This window comes from Eutrigla gurnardus (assembly GCF_963514095.1).
Source record: "Eutrigla gurnardus genome assembly, chromosome: 10".
NCBI lineage: Eukaryota > Metazoa > Chordata > Actinopteri > Perciformes > Triglidae > Eutrigla > Eutrigla gurnardus.
Window position 1 is genome coordinate 10,463,937 of NC_139924.1, and position 19,068 is coordinate 10,483,004.

Consider the following 19,068-nt stretch of genomic DNA (forward strand, 5'->3'; position numbering starts at 1 on the left):
TGATATCTTTAGTTACTTTGTAGATTATTATTAACAAAAAATATACATAAACTCATAATTATGATAAAGTAATTAAAATTAGCCTCAGGTTTACCAACATGCATTATTATAATTGAATCATGCATAATGAGTACTTTTGCTTTGAGTACTTTAAGTATATTTTGATGATTACTGATGAGTTCAGTGTGACAATAACCTAATCCGGAACCAGCTGTACTGCCAGTCTCGCGAGATTCCGCGAGGTGATAACTTGAAGAAACATGGCGACGTCTAATTTGTTAAAGGTAAGAAGCACTTGAATATGTCTTATTTCATATGCTTGTGCGCAGATTTGAACTATTCGGTTTCACATATGTTCGCTATTAGTGCATATGGTTATATATTCGCCTATTGTGGTATATATGTGTGTCCGCTAATAGTGTAAATGAATGAAATAAGTGCACAAATAGGTGCGCCTGAAGTCACAGTTGTCACCGTTGTCGTTGTAAAGTCCGGTGTTGTGTCGGAGTCTGTTTCCCCAACGACTTCACGTTTTAACCCACTGCCTGGAACAAACCCACCCTCAAACCGGACCCCAACATGTCTTCTTCTATAGCCAAAACTGAGACGTAGCCGTGACCCGGCATCTCGGCGACGACGACGACCCATAGCCCAACAAAAACCGTATTGAGCAACAAACCCAACACCGGAGAGCACCGGGTCTCGAAGGAGACATACACTTCAACCCGAGACACCTCGTCCTCGTACGGCTGGTGCTTTTTGACCAGTTGGTCCCAACATGCTAGCGCTTTTGTTTTGGCGAGCTAACAAACTGAGCTCCTCTCAAGATGACAAAATACACGTCTGTGTCCTCAAGGCCCAGTTAAACATAATCTCTCTCGGTAACTAAACAGTTATTAGCCGTGCTTTCTATTCAGCTCTGGTCCTGAGGAATACAAGAAGGCTAACCGTTAACTGACAGGTAGCTTTATAGGCTAGCAAGAGAGGTACCTAGCTTCGGCTTTGATAGGCTCACACTGGTCTTGTCCCCGGGAATAGTGTCAAACAAGCTACAGGTAACCCGGATAGGTGGACAGGGAGCCACAGGATCCCGAGTAGCACTTGTATTATTTATATTATTGTATTATTTTCTGTACATTGTTTAGGTACGTGTACTGTACTCGAGTATTTCCATTTTATGCTGCTTTGCTTTCTATGTAGTGATGCAAATACTTCTACTCTACTGGGCTACATCTCAGGGAGAAATACTGTACTTATACTCCACTAGGCTACATCTCAGGGAGAAATACTGTACTCCACTGGGCTACATCTCAGGGAGAAATACTGTACTTATACTCCACTAGGCTACATCTCAGGGAGAAATACTGTACTCCACTGGGCTACATCTCAGGGAGAAATACTGTACTTATACTCCACTAGGCTACATCCCAGGGAGAAATACTGTACTTATACTCCACTAGGCTACATCTCAGAGATAAATACTGTACTTATACTCCACTGGGTTACATCTCAGGGAGAAATACTGTACTTATACTCCACTAGGCTACATCCCAGGGAGAAATACTGTACTTATACTCCACTAGGCTACATCTCAGGGAGAAATACTGTACTTATACTCCACTAGGCATCTCAGGGAGAAATTCAGTACTTATACTCTACTGGGCTACATTGTAGATGGAGAGCCACGGGATCCTGCTAAAGTAGCAAGTGTTATTTTACTGATACATTATTCAGGTAGATGCTGAATACAATAGTGGGTTATTGATCCTTTTCAACACCACCGACCCAAGCTAAATGTATTATTATATACTGCCGGGTAACTTTAGCCATAATAATCCATCACAATTCATGTATGTATGAATGAATGTAGGTACATGTCTGTGTACACCACTTCCAAGCCTTCACCTCAATTATTACATAACTTGGGTGCTGAAAAAATTATCTTCAGTGTTATAAAGCAGACATAAAAGCCTGGCTTCAGGGATTTGGATACTTCAGTGAAAATAATTATGAAATGGCTTAAATGAAGCATTGGAACAGGTTGATATACTGCTAAATTTTACTGTTGCATATGACATGCTTCTTCTCCTTGTGTAACCGAACTACCCATTCAATGCAAGGCTCCCACTTTAGCCAGTTTATAAGGTGGCCAGTTACATACTATAGACTGTACAAGACTAGTACAACTTAATTATAGATACAATGTTGACATGAAATGCATTCAAACTTGTTAAATTTATGTAAAATGACTAAAAGCTATCCTAACATTTGAAAATTGAATTAGCCTACGTGATCCCAGCGCTTAGTCTGTCTTCATTCTTTATCTATATCTTTATATATATATATATATATATATATATATATATATATATATATATATATATATATATTTATATATATTTCATCCTCCGCCTTCTTCTTCTTCATCTCCTTCTTCTTCTTCTTCTTCTTCTTCTTCATCTTCATCATCTTCTTCTCCTCCTCCTCCTCCTCCTCCTCCTCCTCCTTCCCTCTGCATCCATCCTGTATCTCTCCTGCAGAACAAGGGGTCCCTGCAGTTTGAGGACAAGTGGGATCTGATGCGGCCCATCGTTCTCAAGCTGCTCAGACAAGAATCTGTCACCAAGCAACAGTGGTTCGACTTGTTTTCGTAAGCGATGCTCTCTGCTCTGTCCCTCACTTCCTTCTGTCTTATTTTAGAAAGTGGATGAAGTGTCAGCACTGCTGCTGCATCTGCCACCTCAGATCCTGAAAACAGTTGCTTTACTCTGAACAACAGACCCCTCACAAATCATAGCGTACTATTTTAGTGCATCTCAGTGGCACACACATGCAATAAATGGGCTTAGTTTTATTCAACAGCTGTCGTGCTTTACGAAATCCCCACACAATGTCAGACAGTTGTAGGTAAGCCTGTTGGATTGTGTCCCGCTCATAAACTGGGATGGAAAGGAGTCTTATTTCCATAGCCCTAAGGTCCACTGCGAAGGATTTAGATTTATTAGTAGAAATAGAATATAGTTTTCATTGTTCGTTAATCACTAAAAATAAATACATTTAAGCTTAGAATGAGCCCTGCATATCTACATACGGATTGGGTCCTCCACAGAGTCTGCCATGTTGCGCCGCTATATCTCTACTGTAGCCCAGAATGGACAAACCAAACATGAGAGCCTTTTTACGTTACCTGAAGGCCATTTTAGTTCTCTCTGACCATTGGAAAGGCAGGGATGAGTGGAGGGATATTGCAACCTCAATGCTATTAAGTGAACTACCCTTTAAATGATGTGCTCAGATACAAAATGCAATGTTGGTGCCGTTTCTATTTAGCCCAAAGGTGTGGGGACGGTAAGATCATTGTTACATCAACCTGCAAAGCTGTATAAAAGGTTTATGTTTTTTTTTTTTTTCCCCCAATAAAAAGTTGGTAATGTGAAGCGGAAATGTGTTCAAGAAGAGGAAGTTGCTGTGATTGCTCTTCTTGGTCTTGCAAAATAGAATGAGAAGAGGAACATGGAGAGTTACATTCTCTCATCATCTATAGCCAATAGCTCTGACAGTGCCACATTTCAAGGGATATTTCAGCAAGTATAAATGTGTGTTTGTCACATGTTGAGTAAAAGCTCAGGAAAGTGCCCCTGAGGTGATAGTTTGACTAAACCAATTTTCAATGAACTTTGAATGGTAAATGGTAAATTGATCTGTATTTACAGTATATAGCGCTTTTCTAATGTTGGACCACTCAAAGCACTTTATATTACATGTCAACATTCACCCATTGACACATTCATACACTGATGGCAGAGGCTGCCATTAAAGGTGCCACCTGCCCATCAAGATCTAATGTAATCCACATTCACATCACACTTAAGACATGTGAACCGCCAATCTTCAGGATCTGAGGCGGTAGCGGCGACTCGGCCTACCTCAGAGCAGCCGCCCTATTTAGTGATTTAGATTTATTTAGTGAAAAATCGCAGGCATCACAGCTGATAAGCAACGAGGATGTTAACTGCAACCAATCGCCCAGAAAAAGATGCACAATTTCTTGCAGCAAAGTGTTATATACATTTCTTCTTTATCAAAAAAAGGGTGGGGAGGAACTGTGGTTTAGACTTTAACCCTCCCTTCGTTGGTGCACAAGCTGGTCCCAGCTCCATGGCAACACAAGACCGTTTCCTGGAATCGACACCCTGTAGAAAAAGAAATTGACCTGTCTGCCTGCCCCTGCTCATCTGCTCATGCACATCTGCTCATGCACATCTGCTCTTTGTTTTCCTCGTCTGACTCCCTCAACTCTGAGTAAACCAGTGTTATCTCTTGACCTTCCTCTCTTCATTGAATGTGGCTTCTGTGTGCTCTCACATATCCTGGCTTCTCAATTTGTCTACAGGATATGTGTTACTATTTTAATAATGCAGATGATTGATGAACCAATTTAGAATACAGTTCATTTGTATTGGTGCATAGCAATTACTTCACAGTGTCTTTAGACTTTAATAAACAGTGTGCTGGTGCATGGCAGTGATAGTAGACACAGTGTTTGGCCTTAAAAACAGATGCATGAATCACCCAGGTGTTCATGCGGATGGTAATCTATGGTCAAGTGAACTAGCAGTGTCAGGCAGGGGTCAGTGTAACGGCAAGGCTCACATAATCAACAGTGTTAAAGTAAATAGAACATTAAAGTAAATATAACGGAGTAAAGCTCCCCATAGTACAATAATAAAATGGAACAGGGCTCTTGGTGATAAAGTAAAAAATGGAAGAATCCAAACAATATATATATAATTTTGTTTTCCTTGTCTGTCCCCAGAGATGTCCATGCTGTGTGTCTATGGGATGACAAAGGACCTGCCAAAATTCACCAAGCCCTCAAAGAAGACATCTTAGACTTCATCAAACAAGCACAGGCTGTAAGTAGTGTGTGTGTAAGTGTGTCTAGGTTGTTTTAATAAGTCACTTTTATGTAAGAGTTACAATGGCAATCTCACTGTAGGACCCAGTCACATTTCTGCATTACTTTCTGCATGACATACAGTAAGTCTGAATTGAATGCAACCAGATTAACATAAAGGCTGTTGCAGCACAAGGTCAAACAAGCACAGAGAGAAAATCTCAGTAAGTAGTTATTGGTTGACCTATATCATCTAACCTTTGCTTGCATCTGATGCCATGGAAGCGGGTACTGAGCCACCAAGATGACACAGCCCTGCTAAAGGCCTACATTGTAGAGTGGAGGAAGTTCTTCACCCAGTGCGACATCCTGCCCAAACCCTTCTGTCAGTTGGAGATCACGCTCATGGGCAAACAAGGCAGCAACAAGAAAACAAACATGGAGGACAGCATTGTACGCAAGGTGAGAGGAGGAAGTGAGGGGTCAAGATCTGAGTCGGAAAGCTGAGCAACAAGCACGTAGACGAAAAGGAGGAGAGGTGATGAGATGACATGTCAGAAGCAAGATGGAGAGGAGGTGAAAATAACTACATTAGGATAGCTACAAGGGAAGGGAGAAGGCCAACCATTTCTTTGCACAGCAGTTGAGCGAATTGGAGGAGATTAAAAGAAAAGTAAAAGGGGATTAGACTGACCAATTAAGTGGCCTAAATCATAAGCAACTAATGCATGTCAACTTGCTTTAGTACAGGAGACAGAATAGAAGAGGAAATTGAGAGTGAGGAAGTTTCATTCAGCAGGCAGACAGATAATTGGCTGTGACTATTTCTGGATTGCAGGTAGTGAGGGTTTTTTCATTTTTTCTTAACCTTTTTGGTGCACTTGATACACGTTTGTAACTGTCTTTACCTAATCTTTTATTCCCAGCTGATGTTGGACACATGGAACGAGTCCATCTTTTCCAACATTAAGAGTCGCCTGCAGGACAGTGCCATGAAGCTAGTACATGCAGAGAGGCAAGGGGAGGCCTTCGACTCCCAGCTGGTTATAGGAGTACGAGAGTCATACGGTAAGATAGACAGAGATGAACACACAGGAGGTCACGGGAGGTCACAGAAACACAGACGGGAACACATCATTACTAATGTGTAAAGAAACACAAATTGGTACAGTGCTTTTAAAATCTGTTCAAAGAAATAAAACCCTACTTCTGCACATCTACTGTAAATATTCAGGAGGGGATGTTAGAAAGAAAAATAGAAAACAGACTGAGTAATGTATTAACACTAATGAAGAAAATAAAACACTGAATGACCACTTTGTGTTCGATCTCTGTGCTCCTCCCACCAGTGAACCTGTGTTCTAACCCAGAGGACAAGCTGCAAATCTACAGGGATAACTTTGAGAAAGCCTACCTGGACTCCACAGAGAGGTTTTACAGAACACAGGCCCCGTCCTACCTGCAACAGAACGGCGTCCAGAACTACATGAAATATGTACGCAATACTGACGACTACAAGTGCTAGGAAGAAGGATGTGATCCTGAAGGATCATTTCTGCTGTGCGATAGTTTATTAAGTCGTATAGTTTGAGTATTCTTGATTCGATAAATAAGTGATTTGTGTGTGCTCTGTAGTTGGCATAGTGTAAGATTCTCAAGGCTCTTTTTTGGAGAATTAACAAGGGCTGTGTGGAGCCTTTATATGTGTGTCCCCACACCTCTGCACAGTATTGCAGGTGCGGAGAGACTAGTGCGCAGTATAACAGATGAAGTGCTTTTTGATTTAGTATTTTTTGTCCTTTCCAAAGTATGGACACACTCCTGGCCAACTTCCTTTTTAATTGTGTTATGTGTGGCTTCCAACTTGTAACATAACATGTCATTGATAATCACTCCCAGTACTTTATTCTCACGGACCACAATAACATTTACAAACTAACCAATTGAGGCAGCGGTAGAGCAGCAACTCTTGTGTTCTGTGAGTAAAATTACGTTTTTTGTCTTGTGGCTTTGAAGAGAGCACAGATAACTCTAAATATAGTGTACAGGGTACTCCTAAAGGTTCCACCGAACTGGGATCAACCAAATACCTCTACTCGAGGTGATACACAGACTATGGTTAGGTACCTCATATCACTTCAAACAATAGAACTATCCCCTTTAAGCTTAACTAACATCTGTTAGGAGAAAAACGTGTTCCCTTCGACGTATGTATCAGTGTTTTAATTGTGCTTGTTTAACCTTGATGTGTGTTTCTCTGCAGGCAGACACAAAGCTGAGAGAAGAGGAGAAAAGAGCACTAAGATATCTAGAGACACGTCGTGAATGTAACTCTGTTCAAGCAGTAAGTGTCTTTGAGAGGCTTATTAGGCAACATTCATTCTGATAACAATAAAGACAATATTTCCTTGATAAACTAAAATGATTCAATAATATCAGCCATTCCAATGTATTGTTTGGGTTCAACAGCATAATTAACAGTTCATTTAATGATTCAGTTCCCTTTATTTTAGAAGGCAGTTTCAACTTCTAAAATCAGACAATCGATAAACACAGAAGGTTTTTCGCCTGATGGCTGCTTTTCTTGTGAAATGTGGAAAAGCAGGATTTTCTGTTTTTTTTCTTTTCTTTTTTCTGGTTAAGTTAGCTTTTCTAGCCCAATTAAACTAACTCGTGTCAGTAAAATGTCACATGGACTCACATGTCAGATCTGCTGAATGTCAGATGTAAATCTGTGTCTCTTCACTCAATCAGCACCAAACGCATTCTGAAAGAAGACTCTGTCCTTAGATACATGTGATGGCTGTTTATTTACGTCAAAGTTGTCCTTATAGTGAGGCTTTGCTTTCTTTGTGTCCTCGCAGCTGATGGAGTGTTGTGTGAATGCTTTGGTGACCTCGTTCAAAGAGACCATCATTGCCGAATGTCCAGGGATGATCAAACGAAACGAGACAGACAGTAAGTATGCTGTTTTTCAAGCGTAGCTTAATAAAGTAAGCTTTGTTTTTTGTTTTTTCTAGAAGACACACGTGCTATTCATACGAAGTATCGCATAAAATTGAATGTAGTGCGTTCTGACTGCATAGTATGTGGATTGTGTGTACACGAGAAATACCCTGATGTATACTAGATCAATTCAAACTTTTAATGTATTGCATGCTTGTGATAAACAGTTTGGATTTATTGGCAGGTCGGACCCGTAACGTTGTGATCGATACAGTCATGTGATGTAAAGTAAACGTATCAACATTCTCGATTAAAGCAGCCAGATAGACTTTAAAAATAGAACGCTTCTCCCAGTTTTGGTTGGTTTCCTGCCAGCGAGGCCAGTAGAGCTGAACAACTTGCTAACCACAGTCATAGTTGATTTGTCTAGTAGCGGGTGGAATTTTTTCCATGACACATTTCCTGTTTTTCATTTGTTGACCTCTGTTGTATTGTTTAGCTTTGGAATTCAGATCAGTCATGGCGTTACAAGACACTAGACTTACAATACCTGCCATCAATTATTATTATTAGTAGTAGTAGTAGTACTTGTACATGTTGTAGTATCTGATCTATCTGATATTGCCAAGAGTCAGGAATAATGAATTTGGGATTTGTGGAGTCCTCTGACTGCTGGACTTACAGTTACATGCTTGTAAAGTCCATGAGTCTGCGAGTGCAAGATGTTCAGGATTCAGCCAGGATGATTCATGGATCTATCATAAGAGCTGGATACCGAAACCCAAGATGGCACCTATTATGTCCATTGAGAATTGTTTGCCTGGCGCATAAGCCACACATTTTTTTTAAATCGCTTTTCTCAGCTTGAGGAAAGTTTTACAAAAATACAACCTTCTTGGATAAAAAAGTCATTGTAGAAAAAGGCATAATTAACCTCTGGAAATTGGAAGCAAGGCTGAGGGCCGGCGTTGCATCCATTTCTTATGTGCATCCATTGTATGTTTCTTGTCCTACATTTATACTGATTTTCTACCCCATGAACAGAGCTGCATCTGATGTTTTCACTGATGGACAAGGTTCCCAGTGGGATCGAGCCCATGCTGAAAGACCTGGAAGAACATATTGTCAATGCTGGACTAGCAGACATGGTCGCTTCTGCCCAGACTATTACTTCTGTACGTGTACAAACGCACACTTCAACAATTAGTGAGCTCATTGCTCAATGCCATATTCACACGTTTCACATTCTTTGTCATATGCACAACAATTACAGAGGAGCAGTCATTGGCAATGACATTCTTACATCTTAGTCTGCTTCCAACAATGCTCATTAAATATTGATAAAAAGAAAATCATGCAACAAAAATGATATAAAATAGTGCAGAAGTTAAATGTATAATATATGTAATTTTTAAAACAAATAATCCAAATAATCAAATCAATTTGAGATGGATGGCATGATAGAAAGAAGTGTAAGTTCTTCGCTACAGAGGATCATCTGTTTCCATCTAGTTGGCCTCAACTGGTCCAGTATGGAACAGACTTAGGTATAATGCTGGATGCCCTTTCTGACGGAACCCAGGTAGTAAACATGTAAGTAAAATATGTAAAGGTAAAGTGACAACAAGGAGTTGAATCACCAAAAGAGGTGTTGACTCACTGAATGGTTATATTTGATTAATTATCACAACAATCACTTGCAGAACTTTGGATTAAAATTTATAGCAAACTTGTGTAGCCATATTATAATTAACAAAATTACTTTGTTCCTGGTCTGAAAGGCATGTCGTACAGTGGATTTGTTCAAGTTTATTTGAGTTCTGGACTAGCAACGTTTTGGTTAAAAGAAAACACCACCGCATTTCCATACTGAACTATGTTCTGCCCTGATCTTAGACGAGGTGATACTTACCTCCCTCTCCTCTGTGCGTGCACTCAATGGCTCTTGCGCGCACTCCACGCAGCGCTAATTTGCTAGCATGATATTACTGCGCCGACGTCGAAGTGCTTCCAGTTGTTATTCCGCCATACTATATAGTTATCCTTGTTATCCGCTTAGAAAAATTGGCATGTTTCATTTTGTGTAACCAAACTTGGGTCGTGTAACTACTCACGTAACCGTATTTAAATAGGGACAACGTGGAAGTGCTTGGTCGCTTCTAACTTCACCCCCTTTGGATCCTAAGGAATATACTGGGACAAGCTACATGCTAGCAAATTAGCGCTGCGCGGAGTGAGCGTAAGAGCCATTGAGTGCACGCACAGAGGAGAGGGAGGTATGTCTCACCTCGTCTAAGATCAGAGCAGAACATCGTATGGAAATGCGGTGGTGTTTTCCTTTAACACCAGATATCCAGTGTGTAGTGAACAAGATGAGTAAAAGACAAAGTTAATATTGGAGGACAGCTTTTATAATGTGTGTGTGTGTGTGTGTGTGTGTGTGTGTGTGTGTGTGTGTGTGTGTGTGTGTGTGTGTGTGTGTGTGTGTGTGTGTGTGTGTGTGTGTGTGTGTGTGTGTGTGTGTGTGTGTGTGTGTGTGTGTCCAGGACTCTGAGAAGTACGTGGAGCAGTTGTTGACTTTGTTTAACCGCTTCAGTAAGCTGGTAAAGGAGGCCTTCCGGGATGATCCTCGCTTCCTCACAGCAAGAGATAAGGTCTGTTTTATCTGACTTCCCCAAATGTGTGTATTCATAAAGAACTAAACATGCAGTACTGAGACACGACATGTTGTCCCCCATCCACAAATATGGGCTCCATTTACTGTAGCAGCTCTCCTTTTCCTTTCTCGAGCCTGAAGGTTGTTGACGTGTTAAGTGGCGAACATGTAATTAACATACACAGCTCTGATTGGACAGTTATATTCTTATTGACCATGCGGTTGACCATGGCGACATAGTAATGCTGGAGTAGAAGACAGCTGTGCATCTGTTTACTGAAGAACCGGCGACCGGTACATCAGGCAGTATTTTGACTCTTAGCTCCTTTTCTTGTGCATCCTTGTTTTCCATGTTACTACTTGAACGTGTTTAGATTATTTAATGCTCAAAAACCTCATTCTCTCTCTAAAATGCTCTGTTTGAGTTCCTGCGCCTCCCTCACAAAAAGCCAGCTCTATTGTGATTGGTCCACCACTTAGTGTGTTTGTCAGAGATGTCACAACCCTATTTACTCACTATAACAATGCTGAGATAAAGGACAATCATCGGCAAGGAGCTTGGGATTGGGGGACGTGCTGCACTCTGACCAACTTTGTTTGAGGGCGTGCCATGCCAAACTAGCTGCTGGGCAGGTATTATCCAAGTGTGTTACTTGATGACGTCACCACATTTCAGAAGAAAAGGCAAGATTTCTATGGAGGCATTTGAAGCAGTTCAGCAGCAGTGATTCTGTGGGAAGTATCTCCCTTTGGACATGGTCTTTAGGCTTTGACACTGGAGACCATTTACATGAGCAAACAACTATGCAACACACTAAAGGAAAGGGAAGAAGCAGAAAAGCATAATAAGTCCTCTTTAAGTTTGTTTGCGTGAATGGACAGTTATGACGGGCTACTGGGGTACTATTTTTTTTAAATGAAATAATGATTAATCAATAGTGTAGCCAATTGATTAATTAAACAATATAAGCAATGATAAGTTGTAGCCTTACTTGTTTGGTCCACACTTAAACATTTTCTGTTTTCCCTTCTCCTGCAGGCTTACAAGGCTGTTGTCAATGACGCCACCATCTTCAAACTGGAGCTGCCTTTGAAACAGAAAGGGTGAGTGGAATGACCCAGCCTTATAATCCAAAGCCCTTCATGCAGGATCTTCTTTTCTCATTGATTAAAATGACCCACATTGTGCATGTGTGTCCATCCAACCAGTGTGGGTATGAAAACTCAGCCCGAGTCCAAGTGTCCTGAGCTGCTGGCAAACTACTGTGACATGCTGCTGAGGAAAACTCCTCTCAGCAAGAAACTCACCTCAGAGGAAATCGAGCTCAAACTCAAGGAAGTGGTGAGTCTGTCTTTTAGGTGATCCATGTTAAGACCACCTTTTGTCTCTGTTCTCGCACTCATTTATTTTTTTTTCTCTACATGCAGCTGTTGGTGTTGAAGTACGTCCAGAATAAAGATGTGTTTATGCGTTACCACAAAGCTCACCTGACCAGACGCCTGATTCTGGACATTTCAGCCGACAGCGAAATTGAAGAGAACATGGTGGAGTGGCTGAGAGTGAGTTACCCTTTTCTTAAAATCCTCTGTCAGAGAGAAGAGAGCTGTACTGGGGATCAGGGACACCAGTTTTATACCAGAGACTGTACAACAATCATGCTTATCTTTGGGGAATATAAACATATCTATCTACAAAACCATTTTTTTCTATTTAACAAAGTTCTCAAATGCATCAGTGCAACTTTGTCTTAAAGCTATGGTCTACAGTCTGAAAATCAGTTGAGCCTCTGAGACAGATTTGAAAAAAGCGTGTTTATTTTTTACGCATCGATCACCACATCAAATTACTTATTTACATATTTGGCAATAAACCCCTTTCTCAGAAGGGGACATTTTTTCTAAAATTCCTTGAAATTCGGTTCTTTGAAGACAAAATATTGCAACTTCAGTATTGTTCCAATATTGCCCAGCGTTTTTCTCATATATTTTGTGACTTAAATCTCAGAGATCAATGCTGATGTGGTGATCCTCCTCCCTCAAACAAAAGCTGCTTCTTTCACAAAAAACATGTCTGTGTCGTGTGTCTTTCAGTGTTCAGCTCTCATTACTTTATCAGACAGTTTTTCGCTTGCGAATCACTGGGAGGTTTTTTTATTACAGAGATGTATTGGTTGGCAAGTTAGCAGAACTTTGTTAGGGGTACTACTCACTTATAAAATGTCTGGAGACAGCAGTTTGTGCAGCACACCACCAACACATCATAAACAAAGTATTTTACCATCGTGAAAAAAAGGGTTAATCATCAAAGAATAAGTAAATAGGACAAAATATATGACCCCACGTTTAGAGCTGACAGTTTTTGATACTATAGAAACAGTACAACAAAAAGTATCCTAGTTAAAAGAAAACATCTAAAAATAGATATAATATGTGTGTTGCCCTCTTTTCTCTCCCTTTGGGGTTTCCCTGGTGTTCCTGCATGTGTGTTTGTGTGGTTGTAGGAAGTAGGAATGCCTGCAGATTATGTGAACAAGCTGGCCAGGATGTTTCAGGACATCAAGGTGTCAGAGGACCTCAATCAGGTCTTCAAAGAGATGCACAAACACAACAAGCTGGCTCTACCAGGTACAACACACACAGACAGACACACACAGACACACAGACACACACACACACACACACACACACACACACACACACACACACACACACACACACACACACACACACACACACACACACACACACACACACACACACACACACACACACACAGTTGAAGTAATTCCTCTCCCGCTTTTTCCCTACAGCGGACAGTGTGAACATTAAAATCCTGAATGCCGGAGCATGGTCACGAAGCAGTGAGAAGGTTTTTGTCTCGCTGCCTACGGAGCTGGAAGACCTGATCCCCGAGGTGGAAGACTTCTACAAGAGGAATCACAGCGGTCGCAAGCTCCACTGGCATCACCTCATGTCCAACGGCATTGTGAGTGAACTTCAAAAGGAGATAATGCAAGAGTCCTGCTGCCACCAAGAACAATAAATCACAATATCATGGAGTTGAAATACAGGTTTTTTCACTCCTTGAATCTGGAAATTATTGAGATAAATATACCTTTTGTTCCTGAAAGCTCTCCTTCTCTTCTCCCTGAACTTTAACTACGTCTTATTGTGCTTACACTAAAGATACTGGTAGTGTTAAAATACATGCATGCATTGTTTGAAAGAAACGGAGGTTATTATTACTGAAAGGGATTAATGTTGGCACGATGCAGCATGTATTGGCGTGTTACTGCAGGAAACCATTCATAGCAGCACATGCATGTAGTACGGGATACTAACACTACAGGGACCCTCTGGTACCTTTTTAAAAAAGTGTTCTTCCGAGAGGACAGAGAGGAGATGCAGGTTAACGTTTTTTTATGGCCTGCTGCAAAGACGTGGGTAAAAAGTTGGCCACAACAGAACGGGGGAGACAAAATTATTATAATTCAATATGGTAATTCATCCTATCTTGACAGCATACACATACTAACTCACATTTCTCAGAAAATCTGATCAAACTCTCTAAAATACAACTGGTGTCTTAAAGATTGCTCTGTATTTGTGTGCATGCATTTTTTATGTAATTGCCAGAAAATGTTTATATATATGATATATATCATTATTGAGATATAAAATTACCTACATGGGGTAGAAGATTTTGGTGTTTCTGATGGAGTGCACTGGCAGCATTATAGTGAAGCAGGTAGTAATTTAAGCTGCAGTCCTGAGTATTTATGTATTATATTCAGAAGATGTCAGAGAACATAATTGTCTCTGCTTTCCCTTGTTTCTCCTCCCCTCTGCTCAGATCACCTTTAAAAACGAGGTTGGGCAGTACGACCTGGAGGTGACGACCTTCCAGCTGGCGGTGCTGTTCGCCTGGAACCAGAGACCCAGAGAGAGAATCAGCTTTGAGAACCTCAAACTGGCCACAGAGCTGCCTGACGCGGAGCTTCGCCGTACACTCTGGGTTAGACCAAGAAACATTTTATATGCCTTATTCTATCCACCAATTACAGTACAAGTATCAAGTATACAAAGTGAGATATTTACTGAGGATTAGTATGTTCTTTGCCACTCATGTGTAAGAAAATACTGCCTACACATACACACATACAGCTCTGGAAAAAATTAAGTGACCACTCCAAAATTATCACTTTCTCTGGTTTTTTGATTTATAGTATATGTTCAAATACATTTAACATTTTTGCTTTATTCTATACATTTCTGACAATAATTCTTTCAAAATCCATATAAACAGCATTTATTTTCAGAAAATCATCAAAAATGAAAGCTGGTCAAAAAAAAAAAAAAAGATGCAGTGTTTTCAGACCTTGAATAATTCAAAGAAAAGAAGTTCATAATTAACAACACAATATGAATGTTAATAGCTCATAAATCAATATTTGGTGGAATAACCCTGACTTTTTAATGCCAGCTTTCATGCATCTTGGCATCTCTCCACCAGTCTCTCACATGGCTCCTGGGTGATTTTATGGCTTTGTTTGATGGCGTATGACCATCCATCTTCCTCTTGATCACATTCCAGAGGTTTTCAGTGGGGTTCAGGTCTGGAGATTGGGCTGGCCATGACAGGGTCTTGATCTGGTGGTCCTCCATCCACACCTTGATAGACCTGGCAGTGTGGCATTGAGCATTGTCCTGCTGGAAGAACCAATGCTGAGTGTTGGGTAACATTTTCAGAGCAGAGGGAAGTAACTTCTCTTCCAGGATGACCTTGTACAGGTCTTGATGAAAGCATCCTTCACAAAGACAAACCTGCCTGATTCCAGTCTTCCTGAGGACCTCCAGATCCTCACGATCCTCCACCAATTTTCTCTTAATTTTCTCCAGAGTTGTATATACTGGTATTGGACCAGCTTCCTCTATGTACAGGCTAAAAAAAAGGTCTTCTCAAGAAAAAAATATTTTGTTCATCTACAAAAACTCATGCAGGAGTATCAGAGAAGTTACTGAAAACATCACACAAAAGATATGATGCCATTCTGTCATCGCACAGGAAGTGAAGATGCTATCACTGTTGGTTGATAGCATCTGTTGGAAGGAACACACATACGTTGGCAGTATTTCTAACTTGCATATGATGATGATTGATATCTTACTTCTACTCCTCTCCCCTCTCTGTGCAGTCTCTAGTGGCCTTCCCCAAGCTGAAGAGACAGGTGTTGTCTTATGACCCTCCAGTTAGCTCTCCCAAAGACTTCACAGACAGCACGCTCTTCTATGTCAACCAGGAGTTCTCTCTCATGTATGTCTTGGTCTTTTTAGAATCAGAACAAATGTCAATCACTTTTCCTTAAAAACTTTTGATTGTGAGGAATGTGGACTTCCTCATTGAATTCCCAATTGAGCCATCATTTCATTCAGCTAAGAGATCTATTTTAAACCAGGTTATTGCCAAAAGGGTCCACACCACAACTATGCATCTTGTTAGTTGCCTTCTCACCAGCGATGGCTTTTAGCCCTTAAAATATTTGATATATGATATTATATATATCATCTACATGTTGGTGTCTGTTATTTTTGCAGCAAAAACTCCAAAGTCCAGAAGCGGGGCAAGATCAATCTGATTGGTCGCCTTCAGCTGACCACAGAGCGAATGAGAGAAGAGGAGAATGAAGGAATCGTTCAGCTCAGAATACTCAGGACTCAGGTATGAAATTACACTTAAAAATACATATTAAAACACTCACATTGTCCTAGTTTTAATGAGAAGAAGAGGGTGACTTGTAGCAAAAGTCTCATGTTAAAGTCTATTTCTCAAAACATTATACCTGTTTACCTGAGTTGTAGACTCCATGATTGAGACTTGAAAGGTTAAATATTTGCTTGTTCTGTTTGTCGTCCAGGAGGCCATCATCCAAATCATGAAGATGAGGAAGAGGATCAGCAACGCCCAGCTGCAGACGGAGCTGGTGGAGATCCTGAAGAACATGTTTCTGCCTCAGAAGAAGATGATCAAGGAGCAGATTGAGTGGCTCATCGAACACAAGTATATAAAGAGGGACGAGGCAGACATCAACACCTTCCTCTACATGGCTTAGGCAGCAAGGGAAGGAGGGGGCGCTTTCTTGCTCTGTTATTTTACTCCTGGCCTCAACCGAAGGTTTGAAACCCTGCGAGAGGAGAAGGAACAAAAGGATGTGTGTGCAAAAACAAGGAGAGGGTTGATGGGAAGGGAGGGAGTGTGATGAAGAATAAGGAAGAGCCTTTTCAACAAAAGTCTGGATATCTCTTTGTGTTTGTGAGGTGTGAGGCAAGTCATCGGACTGTCAGTTTGTCTCCACTGCCCTCTAGTGTCGATCAGCGGAGAGGGGCACCGTCTGCCTGCCAGCGGAGACGAAAAGAAATAGTGACACAATTAAATGAAATACTTCCTGCCTTACTTTGTCAGCGATGGACTGTAGAGGAGGAGCTGTGATGAGGGACAGGAGTACAAATGTAACAAGCTGATATCAGTCCTTTGCTTTCACTTAATGCCACAGCTGCCATCTTAGCAGCAGCCATTTTGCATACTTCCTATTCTACATTTGTCTTATTTTTGATCTGGGAATGCAAAAAAAAGCTGCGAGTGAAAGCGTCATTGCAGAGGAATGGACACGGATGGAGAGATTAGTTGAAACTACCGAGGAGTATTTTTGCCAAATTGTGTGTGTGTGTGTGTGTGTGTGTGTGTGTGTGTGTGTGTGTGTGTGTGTGTGTGTGTGTGTGTGTGTGTGTGTGTGTGTGTGTGTGTGTGTGTGTGTGTGTGTGTGTGTGTGTGTGTGTGTGTGTGTGTGTGTGTGTGTGTACGTGTACGTGTACTTTCAACAGCATGCTGCTCTATGATGTTTGTTTGTTCATTGGAGGATCTGTCACACTTAGTTTTGTCTGCAAGGTTGGGAAACCAAGACCAGACCCCTTTTTTAATTGCTGATATTTGTTGAACAACTATCATCTGGAAACCCCTCTTGTCTGTGTTGGGTATTGATCATACTGCAAACTATGTGTTTGGTGTGTAAAAACCGGCTCCGCTCTGAACATTTTGAGATTAAATACCAGCTGAATGCATCAAAGAGGGCCACGTCTAGAATTGTGAGCAGGTACTTCCAGTAAAATAGAAACACAAATACTCCATCACTGACTTTTCACCTCATGTCTCATGCTACATGCCAGTACCAGGTAAACACTGTGTTAACCTGAAACAACAGAAATCTTTTTTTCATTAGGGTTTAAAATCAATGAGCTGATGTGATGTTTTGGGGGGGAGAACACTGTCGGAGCTATTGTAGGGTTCATAGCCATGGTGGTGTGAGTTTGTGTTGTCCTCTCTTCTTCCATTCTGACGCGTACTTTAACAGACATTTCATTCATTCTCAAAGTGAACGCCTTGAAGCGAAGCAAGATGTTTGGTGACAGATCAGTCGTGGTTTTGTTTTTTATTTCGATGTATGATTGCAGAAGCTATACACCACAATCAATACTTTCCTCTGGCGAATCAGTTCAGATGTATCCTAAGTTATTTAAATTCTGGATGGCTATATTTGCATGTGGGGGGTGATGTGTGTGTGTGTGTGTGTGTGTGTGTGTGTGTGTGTGTGTGTGGGGGGGGGGGGGGGGGGGGGTCGTTGGAGGTTGGAGTCCAATCGGCTGTAAGAAATAGAGATAAACTCATTTCAACATTTAGCTGAAGCAGAAGTCTTTCTCCTCCTAAGTTCCGTCTGCATGTTTATTGACCTGTCAGATTCTTTATTAGGAATTTCAGCTATTGGAGAATAGCACTTTTCTGCAACACTGTATTAGGACCATTGTATGTAAAATAAAATGATGGACTTGGACGGATAGGGGGGTTAATATTTCTAAGGAAAAAAATCGCACCACAGAGGCGCTTGCCGTGTATTATGCCTACGTTGGCCCAATCAAATTATATTTTGCAATTGGATTTAGCAATAAGGAATAATAATAATAATAATAAGGAAATACTCAACATTTCAGCCCAGAATTTCATGCTGTTGCATCGCCTCACTAATGTGTACATGTGTTTACCGACAGTGTTGTGAAGAGGTTGACCGCAGTGAAGGTATACTTCCTTCACAAAATAATGCAAATTTGTAGTAATACAGAGTTTTTTTCCTCATAATTTTGTGAATTACTTTTTCTTATTGTAAATAGAAATGTACAACTTTATTCTCATATAATAATGTACAACCCCCCTCCCCAGACTGTATTTAAAAAACATCTACAGTGGCCCTAATACGCCATCGTACTTTTCTACCTCTCAAACATATCAGACAACTTGCTCCGCCTCCTGAGCCATAGCCGCCCACAGTCACATGTTTTGTTCACTGTTATCTAAAACGGTGACCTCATTTTTGTGTAGGTTCATGTGCTTTCTAGTTGTAATCGCAAAAACTGTTGGTCACCAGTGTAAAGTACAGCCAGTGTTCATTTTTCCGAGATGTCGGCCATGAAGTTACAAGAACTTGTTGCAAGAAATGCCAAAGATTCTTCACCAGAGAGCAGA

At 40.9% G+C, this 19,068-nt stretch overlaps 1 protein-coding gene across 1 annotated transcript; it reads left to right on the top strand.

Moving 5' to 3' along the window:
* Positions 1 to 225: 225 nt before the first annotated feature.
* LOC311019498 (cullin-5-like) lies at positions 226 to 18,116 on the top strand. Its single transcript, XM_084018945.1, has 19 exons — positions 226 to 284; positions 2,541 to 2,650; positions 4,817 to 4,916; positions 5,183 to 5,359; positions 5,824 to 5,965; positions 6,247 to 6,392; positions 7,161 to 7,241; positions 7,762 to 7,855; positions 8,888 to 9,018; positions 10,390 to 10,497; positions 11,539 to 11,603; positions 11,709 to 11,841; positions 11,928 to 12,059; positions 13,001 to 13,124; positions 13,310 to 13,485; positions 14,353 to 14,514; positions 15,695 to 15,813; positions 16,095 to 16,218; positions 16,415 to 18,116. Exons 1-19 carry the CDS (start codon positions 261 to 263, stop codon positions 16,607 to 16,609), a joined length of 2,343 nt encoding a protein of 780 aa, XP_083875071.1. The 5' UTR covers positions 226 to 260; the 3' UTR covers positions 16,610 to 18,116.
* Positions 18,117 to 19,068: the final 952 nt, after the last annotated feature.